This window comes from Montipora capricornis, chromosome 8 (assembly GCF_036669925.1).
Source record: "Montipora capricornis isolate CH-2021 chromosome 8, ASM3666992v2, whole genome shotgun sequence".
NCBI classification, from domain to species: Eukaryota; Metazoa; Cnidaria; class Anthozoa; order Scleractinia; family Acroporidae; genus Montipora; species Montipora capricornis.
In genome coordinates, this window is record NC_090890.1 from 27,598,715 (window position 1) to 27,608,373 (window position 9,659).

The following is a 9,659-nucleotide window of genomic DNA, read 5'->3' on the forward strand; positions in this document are numbered from 1 at the left end:
CTTAATTTGGAGAGCCGATCTTTTAACGCGTTTTCAAGGTAACAAAAAGAAAATTAAGTGTAAAGTTTGACGACTTAAATACACCCGACAATAGCCCGTAAAGTTTCGGGACTTTCGAGAAACGGGCCCCAGGTATTAATGAATGGCAACGCCCTTTCGTACCTGTATAAGTAAGGGCAGTTGACGAGAACAGTACGAGAATCAAACTTGCACATAAGTCGACTTTAGAAATTACGGAGCGCAAAGGGATCACGAGGAATCCGATTGATCCCACGAAAACTTTAAGAAAGAATCACCAACGGACTTTCTTGCTGAGCCAACGTTCACAGACTGTCTGTCAGGCAACGAAAAATAACAGCTTATCATTTCCGTGACGGAAAAACAACGAGGAAAGCAGAATGGGAAAAGGTAAAGAACAAAGCACCATAAGCCAGAATAGTTTGTATATTTTTAAATACTGTACCAGCTATGCCCTAGGTTAGAGGCAATTAATCAAAAGGGAACAGTTTTTCAGTTTTCAAGGGTGGAAGGGGAATCATGAAAAACGGCTTAAAAAGAAAATGCGGCTGGTATTTTTTTTAGGTCACAGGTTAGTTTTACCAATATAGAAAGTATCCTAAACATTCATAAAAGCTAACCTTGAGCTTTAATCTTTTCTTTAGGCCTAAGTCTAGCTACTCTCTGAAATGTTAGACCTCCAGAAATAAGTGTGGAACTTCATGGGAGATGCATCCAGTGCACACTTTTAGCCTAATCACAACATACCTCATCGAGGCGGGTTACACCTTTAAAAAAAACTAATCTCTTTTCAACCATCCAAAAAGCTTTTATTGACAGTATTATTTATCTTAAATTTTGGCTCTTTTCTACATCCCAGCTTTCTGAACGCCCCCTTCGTCCGGTCCATCACGCGGCATCAAAAACAAGAGAATTAGCATCGTGTTTACGGCAACAGTAAAGACGGCAAAAGTCAAAGAAACTAGTTTCTTTTAAAACTCTTTTCTCGCCTTTTTGCTACAGAAATGAAGTACTTTCAGAAAAGAAAAATTTCGAGCAAGAGAATTTTCACGCGTTCGCCGTTTCTCGAAAACAAAATGCTAAATCTCTCTTATGTTAAAGGCGACGTTGGGAACTGAGAAAAAGGACACTTGATCGAACAAACTTTGGTCATGTCCGTGCAATTCAGCAACTCCACAAGAAATTGACTTTTTTTTTTGGTGCAGCTCATGTGATAATTACATCCCCAGTTTTTCACTCCACCGGATTGTTTGTGATTTCTAAAATTTAATTTTGTTTTTAAAAAACCTATCATAAACTGTGAGTAAAAATCTGCATTCACAAATAAGTAAAAGAAATATCACATCTTGGGTAATGCTCACTTGCTGATAATCTTAAAGAAATAAATAATGGGTCACTGTCTAGCCAAAGAGAAAAAAAAAACCCATGTTTTTCCTAGTGTCTCTCTTTGCACAAAGAAGCAATAATTCTCAACATATAGGCCAACAAATTAGTGCAAATGTCGACACTAATAATCTGCAGATCAATATGTACATGTAGTAACGATCAAGTTTCAAGACTATCCTTTCTTTCCTAATAAATAAGGAGACCTTATTAAAGAGCGTTTCTAATGTTGTAACACCGTTACATCCAAATATTAAAACACTTACATCTTTATGTCCTTAACGTAAGTTGAGTCATTGTTGAAGCAAGTATCAAATAAAAGAAAATTGCTCAGTTTGTATGTAATGAAATGCAAGACTAACCTGCAGAATTTAAGACTGCTGTACATGTAACTTGTTAATTTAAACTCTTTCTTTTTTATAAGAGTATTGTTTTTCCGGCCCAGGCCGATTTTAGGCTGAAAATATTCTTGCAATACTCTTAATTATTGCTTATGACTTTTCCGTTTAAGCCTCAGGTTTTTACTTAAAATATTCTTAAATTTCGCAAATTTCAGCCCCGATGTTCTTATGAAAAAGAAAGAGTAATGATATTTAAGACTAACTTGTAAAATTTCAGACTAATATATGCCGAAATTACTGAAAGACTTAGAAATTGTATCTGAAATCTTGTTTTAGTAACTGTTACTGCAATCCATATTAATTGGATATTACTTACCACCACTTTCCCATGAAATGATAGTACGATCAGGAATCGTTTGGATACAAAGTATCAAGAAGCTCATCGATATTGTTGAGAACAACATCTGCCTCCTTCTCTAGGAATTCCCGATTGCCAGCTCCACTAAGAACACCAATTGTCATACCCAACCCAGCCAAATTCCCCATGGTGGTATCAGCCATGGTGTCACCAATGATGACAGTTTGGCTTGGGCAAACACTGAGAGCTTCGCAAATGCCAAGTGCAGTTTCTGGGTGGGGTTTTGGCTTAATATTTTTGTCATCCCCACAAACTACTTTATCAATCATGCCCATCAGGCCTAACCTGTCTAGAGCAGACAGTGTGCCCTCACGGCTGTCTGTGGTGCACACAGCAGTCTTAACCCCCCTGGCTTTAAGATTGTGAAAGATTGAAGAGAGATCACCCAAGGGTTCCAAAGTATCATGGCCTCCGCTGTCAAAATCCTTGCAACAGTTGCTGACCAATTTCTGTGCGCTTTCTTTGCTCACCCCACTCCTAACCAGAACTGCTACAAACGCTTGTCGGATTTCAGCTATAGTTGCATGAGCCAGCAGACCGCCATCAGCATAGACCTGCTTTTTAGGACAGTATCCCACTTCCTTATACATTTCATCTGCCAGGTCAAGCCCGGTTGCTTCTTCAAGTTCACGTACATGGTTCTCCATCCATGGGATCCACACAGTGTTGACATCAATTAAGGTCCCATCTTTGTCGAATATGACGAGAGATGGATTCATCTGATTGGATGATCCCGAGGAGTTCACCCCATCACCAGCAAGTGATGAATATTGCGCTGAACCACTACCAAAACATGGTAGAAGTGGTCTTGCCCAGGGGGCATTACCTACAGAGTTCAAGTGATATTAGAACAACAAACAGGGGAGGGGGTCTCAGAATTTGCAGAGAAAATTAGGTTTAACGATCATTGGTTGTGCAATTTTTGTTCAAATGCATTCCTTTCTTTCCACTTCATCTTTTGCATTACTGATTCATAAATTTTCTATGGAGTGTGCAATGGCGTGAATAAGTGCTTAAAATCAGCTATAAAGTACACTTCACTTACAAATTTCAATAGAATTTCAAGTTGGTGCCTGGTTTGATAAGAGTAACCAACTGTCATTATCAAATTGAATTTTAATCTTAAGTTTGAAAGAATCAGTCTTTAATTAATTCATTTAGCAAAAAAAGTAGCCACCACAGGGGTTTGATTAGAAGCCGGGACCCGGGTACAAGTACCCATCTACACTGAGTACACCACCCACCTTTGCTCAAAGGAGGTCTCAAGATCAAAAGCCAGACCATATGTAGGGGTGCCCGCTTAATCTAATGAAACCCCTGCTTGCACTTCTCTGAGTGAAGTAGCCAACACTTTGGGTGTTGTGGCAACTCTTGTAGCGTATAATGTGATTGGCTCGCTACCCTAGCCAGCAACAAAAGATTGAGACAATCGAAACAACGACTTAGACTTAAAAACAATAGAAGCTGCTTACTTTGGGAAAGTTCTTTTGAAAAGTACTTTGGAAAAATATTTGCAGTGTCTTTGATTTTTTTTCCTTTTAGGAAAGGCTTTCCTTATTTAGAATTCAAGTACTCCAGCAAAAACACTTTATCAATCAAATGGGCCCTTTGCCGCTGGCGATCATATGGTACAAAAGCCACCATACTGGAGAGCACATTGCACTCTGGGACATTTTAAAGAATTTTAAAATTAAGTTGCTTTGTTTTTGATGACCCAGTGTGCAATTTGCTCTCCAGGCAATGTTACACTTTTGAAAACTTATCAACAAAGCTACATGATGCAAGATGAAATGGCACTGGCCTTTTGGACTATCCCAAAATTTTTTGAAACCTTAAATACCTTTCTGTACATGACCCTGTCTCCAAAGATCCCTGTCAACAAAATGCTGTTTCACTGATGGTGTTCTAGTAGTTTGTTCTGTTGGAAGTGGAGGGCCGAATAACTTGTTGTAATCATAACCATCAGCACATTGCCTGTTGACAGTTACATGTCAGCACCAAATAATAAATGGCCCAAACAAGTACATCTTGCTGGCCTTCAATAAGCATTACTCCATAATACAGGAGTAATGACCAAAAGTGCATATAAAAATAATTATTATTAGACCCAATCAAAAGTTTCCAGTTTGCAAAAGATACTTACCAGGCTTTGATGTATTAAAGTTAATGTGTTTAAAACTATTGCGTAGTTGATACTTCGATTCAAATGTATTAATATTTCTAGTGTAGTCCCTTTCTAAAAAAACTTTCCTCCTAATCAAAAAACTAACAGATTCATCATCAACTAAACAATGGTCAGAGGTTCCTGGAAAATTTTCCTTCAACTGCCTTTTTAGCAAGCATGACCAATAATGATCTATAAAGCTACTCTTGTGATGGTTTGAATACAAAGCACTGTATTAACAAGGGTGAAAAATTCCATGGACTGACTAGGCTCTCACCCCTGACCCTGAATGCAACCTTACAATGTACACTGTATGACTAATTAACTATGGAACTATACAAAAGCATATTTTTAAGGCAAAGAATTCTCCTCTGAGGAACTTGACCACAAGGGGTTTACCTAAAAAGAGTTTCAAAGTGAAAAATTTGGTGAGAAATGGCAGTCACTAAAGGAAGTGTTTGGGGTTGTCAGCAAAACACTGTCAAGTAATTTAACTGACCTGTTACATTTTAAGAAACCTTTTGTCCAAAAGCAAATAACATTTAAAATTTTGTTCAGATTAAATAATTAAACCTCTATAATAAGACAGCCAGCACAAATGCAATCATGCATTGAATCAACTTTAACATGTTAATTCAACTGACCTTTTCAGCTTGTATGTTTTGTTTCCCCATTTCAGACCATGTGTTCCAGTGTTGGTCTCAAAGGAATTTTCCTTTTGTTTTTTCACGAGTTATACCTACATATGCATGTGCATAAGACACCATTTGAAAGAAAATGTAGCCTAGAGTATGTGTAACATCCAGGGTGGTCCGAAATGGGAAAACAAAAATGAACAAGCTAAAAGGTCTAGAAGACAAGAATCACAACTTAGAAAAATTAATGTCTAGGACTAGTCCAAGTCTTTACTTCAAGCAGCATTCCAGATAGGAGACAGCTTGGGCAAAACGCCTAACAGATACAGGCTGCTGACTTTGAGTAGAGACATACTGTAAATCATCATGCTTTTTATTGATTTCCTGTATACACTTTTCTTCTCAAACATTTCTGACACTATCAAAGGGTAACATCGCTAAGACTCGATTCATATCTGTGACACTGCTTAAACTTGTGTAAAACCTTAACCTTACCAAGTTCTATCTGTCACAACAACAACTCTTCCCTCTTTGCTTGTGCCACAGCCAAGTCTCTCATTCCATGCTACTTGAGTTTGAATTCCTTTAGACCAAAAAAGCAAAGGTTGACAATGAGATGATGCCTTCACAGTGAAGTCAACAGGGTTATTGCCCAGAAAAAGCTAGCTCAGCCCACTTAAGAACTAAGCTGTTGATTTTGGACAGGGGGCCTTCAATAAATCCTTTGAACTTTTTTTTTTCTTTGGTCAAAATTTAGTCACTTCTTTGCTTTTTTAAACTATCTCTTGGAATTCCATGTCTAATACATCCCTCAAGTTCAGAGCTTTCATTAGAAGCTGGCAACCCGCAATATCCACCGGCTACTCCTTAAGTTATTGCCGCCTACTTTTTCGATAAGCTTGAATTACACGATTCTCACTGTTTCACTTTTCAAAAATCCATTTTCATTTATTTTAATTCAGTAAAACCACTAGAATTTCAAGAAACCTTTTGCTACATGTTCCACTCTTTTTCGGACCCAGGTTATTTTTATGAATTCCTAGTTATTTGCACTCTTTGCCTCTCATCATTGTGATCTTTGATTGAAGTCCACAATATGGATAAACAGAGGCAAAAGACTGGTGCCAAATGTTGCCTCGATGACATTCGTAACATTCATAATTATTACAAACCTGGCCCCAGTTGTTTAAACGATGGATAGCGCTATCCACCCGATAAATCACTATCCACCGGATAAACACTAGCAAAACCGACTGAGTTATCCAGTGGATAGTGCTATCCACCTTTCGAATAACTGGGGCCAGACATTTAGTAACCGGATATTGTGAATTCAAGTTTGTCATGCGAGGGATGCTGTGATTAGGTTTCCTTCACCTTATGTCCATGTGCTCGATGTTTGGAAGTGCATTAATTTAAAATAGTTTGCTATCATAAGCATCCGGGGCCCGGTTGTTCAAGAGCCGATTAACGCTAATCCCAGATTAAAAATTAACCAAGGAGTTTATTTCTCTACTCCCAAGTGCTGTTCAACGCTGATATTCGGCAAACCTTTACATTAGAAGAGGTCAATCTTGAAAAACAAAAATAAGCAAAAGAAACTTTCACCAAAAAGTTAAAACGTGAAACAAGAGTATACGTTAATCTGGGATTAAGTTAATCAGCCTTCGAACTACCGGGCCTGGAGCCCGTTTCTCAAAAGTCCCGAAACTTTACGGGGCGTTTTCGGGTGTCACAATTCCCTTAGTATCTCAAGAACGGAGAGGATTTAATTCGCCAAACTTCACAGTTAGTTTTCTTTTTGTTGCCTTGAAAACATGTTAAAAGATCGGCTTTCTAAAAACAAGTGGTTGGCAATTTCACAAATGGCTTTTCGGGCCCGAAAAGTTTTCGGGACTTTCGAGAAACGGGCCCCTGGAGCTTTTGTCTAAAGGACACATTATCACATTAACTACATCATACCAGTTTTCCACGTGTTGTTTATTAAAAATGGAAGACACAACTAGAAAGCGCCCAGCTGGAGGCAATATTTCGTCGTATTTCAACAAGAGATCAAGAGTGCAAAAAATTGTGCTCTAACTTGGCCATGTGCAGCTTTGAGTTCATAAATATTTGTGACTGACGCTGATGCCCAGATTCCTGGAAATGCCATTTGCAAGCTCCTACATTTCAAAATTTCCTGGGGGAGCAGGCCCCCAGATCTCCCTAGGAAAAAGGGACCTTATGGCCCCCTTCTTGCCACAGCCGCCTACTTCACAAAACCAGCCGTTTAATAAAAAAGTTATCGAAACCCCTGGACGTTTAATTAAATACAATGTTCTCTACTGGGGTTGAACAAAGCCCGCAACAATAACAACTGAGCTGGATCAAAAAAGTGATGTTCAAAGCTTCACTTTCTTTCAAGAACAGAAAGCAAGTAATCTTGCTGCTGGTTTGGTGTGCAGTGCACATAATCTCCCTTTGCACACATGATGGACTGTACTCACACCTTGCACCTTCAAACTACAAATGTTTCTTGCAACATTGTGATAGGCCTGATGGTTAGTTTGACAATTAGTTTCTGGCACTGTAGAAATAGCAGGCCATTCAGTCTGCTTATAACCTTTCCTCACAACACCTATCAACAATTTTGTTTAGATTGTTATAAAAAAAAAAAATTGCAGTATCATCGTGTTCGAGGCGAAAGGTGCCAAAATACACTTGGATAAAGGGTCCTCTAATAATGAAAACTTTCAAAAAAAAAAAAAAAACACTTAGACTTGTTTAACAATATGTGTACTTAAGACCACAGGACTTCCCAATTAAATTGCACTTGAGATAAAGAGCATAAAGTTATCATCACCACCTGTCAATGTAGGTTGTGTTTTTGAGTGAATTTGCTTCCCACATTCAGTGTGTACTTGAAGAAGATTGGAAATTCTTCTGGTGCAACCACGAACAGCCATCTTAAATTTTTAGGTGTACTTTCACTGGAAGAAGAAATTAAATACATTAAGGAACAGACAGACTCACAGACTCACTAACCACTAACCCATGTGTATCAGCCACTTATTCAATTGAGTTGCCCCCCCCCCCCCACCCAGTTGATGAATAAAATTGTCTGGTGCTGGACAGACTCAAATCAATGGGAAAATGGTATCATAGCACAGAGAGCACCAAGTCCAACGTAAGGGGCACAGTTGCTCAGCCCAGCCTACCCAAAAAATCTTATGGAAATCGGATGCCCTTGAAGCCAGTATTTTTACAAACACAATATAAAAAGGACTATGCTTATTCTTTGTCGTCAAACTGATCAACCGTAAAAAGACAAGAACAAAGCCTTTGAACTTGCGTATTTGTGCATAATTTGAAGTTGAAAAACCAGTAATCCGTGACGCCCTTATCTTCTCGCACAAATTATATGTATGCCACACAGCTCCAAACATGACTTCAATACGCTTATTTATAATTTACTTGGAACTTGCAATCTAGAGGCTTTAGCTTATGCTACATAACCTTAATAAAATTCGTTCGCTTCGTTCAAGTTTAAGCTCAAGCTTTGGCAAGCGTATAAATTTCTGTCGTTGAAGTAACAAGAAAATAAATAGCACTACCGTGTTGTAACTTTCTGTTAAATCCTGAAATCATTTCATGACAATCGAGACATCGATCATGCATTTTGTATTTTCACGCCGAGTTTATCACCTTCACCGTTAATTTCGCTGGTAAGGCCCGCCACACCGGTAGATGGTTAATATGAAACGATTTATGTTAATTTACGCCCTAAAATTAGCGCGAATTTACACAACTTTAAGTCACTCCGTTTGCAGAAAAAGCCGTATAAGTTATATGAACTCACCGTGGATTCTGATCTTGCGAAACGACTACGAAAAGCAGGATTTACACCTTTCCCTTCCCAAGACAACCCTTCATAAACATCCGCCATAAAAGAGCTAATTTCCAAGGGCTGCTGTGGATTTTATACTGCCAATATTGATGACGTTTTCGTCGTCATAATCACCAGTTTTCAAACCAGTTTTTCCTGTTTTGCTACTCGTGCCAGTGAAACCACGGTCGCTCACCTGATTAACCAGCACGTGGACGCACGAGAGATCTTCAGTCTCCGGTGCGATAAGACACAAATTTTCCCCTCGATTTTTTGCCCTTCAAAGTAAAATTACTCAGTAATGGCCTTTTCAACCGCGCGATTGTCGTTGGAATTTAACATTCACAGGATAATCCGTGTGCAAAGGATTTGTTTGAAAATATTATGTAATTTGACTACAATTTCAATGCCTTTAACGAAATATTGACTTTTGGCAGTTTAGGGTTTTGACGACAACTATACAACGACGAGAAATTTATTTTCTACTTTTACTTTAAAACCGTTCGTGCCCATCCAGTAACAGGATAGCCGTCCGAAAACCCTGTCCCAGAGCCGAGGGACCCCGGCCCCTTTAAAGTTTTAACTGTCGAAGTTTAGTTATGAGCCACACTGAGGTAGAAAACGAAGGGAAATACAAATACAAAGAACCCAGAGATTTTGGGTCACGCAGTTAATCCTTGTAATTTCCCTGTCGCTACCGTATGCACGATCGCTGAAGAAAAAATGATATAATCGCTGTGATCGCCAAGACCGCTGAGATAGAACTGTTGCTATCTCCTATCTCGGCGATCGTTGTCACTGCGATCTCCATATCAGGGGCACCCAACGTCAATTTTCG

At 38.8% G+C, this 9,659-nt stretch overlaps 1 protein-coding gene across 1 annotated transcript; it reads right to left on the reverse strand.

The window, feature by feature from the left end:
- Positions 1 to 805: 805 nt before the first annotated feature.
- LOC138014551 (pyrophosphatase PpaX-like) lies at positions 806 to 8,919 on the reverse strand. The gene is made up of 5 exons (XM_068861659.1): positions 8,795 to 8,919; positions 7,802 to 7,925; positions 5,455 to 5,542; positions 4,001 to 4,134; positions 806 to 2,986 (listed from the first exon to the last, which is right to left on the reverse strand). Exons 2-5 carry the CDS (start codon positions 7,899 to 7,901, stop codon positions 2,148 to 2,150), a joined length of 1,161 nt encoding a protein of 386 aa, XP_068717760.1. The 5' UTR covers positions 7,902 to 7,925; positions 8,795 to 8,919; the 3' UTR covers positions 806 to 2,147.
- Between the last annotated feature and the right edge of the window lie 740 nt (positions 8,920 to 9,659).

Excerpts from the sequence above, each read along its gene's own strand:
- LOC138014551 (XM_068861659.1), bottom strand. The coding sequence starts at position 7,901 with ATGGCTGTTCGTGGTTGCACCAGAAGAATTTCCAATCTTCTTCAAGTA. Across the intron at positions 5,543-7,801 it reads AACACAACCTACATTGACAG|GAATTCAAACTCAAGTAGCA; the intron begins GTGGTGATGATA and ends TTTGGTCTAAAG. Across the intron at positions 4,135-5,454 it reads GTTGTGACAGATAGAACTTG|GCAATGTGCTGATGGTTATG; the intron begins GTAAGGTTAAGG and ends AACTGTCAACAG.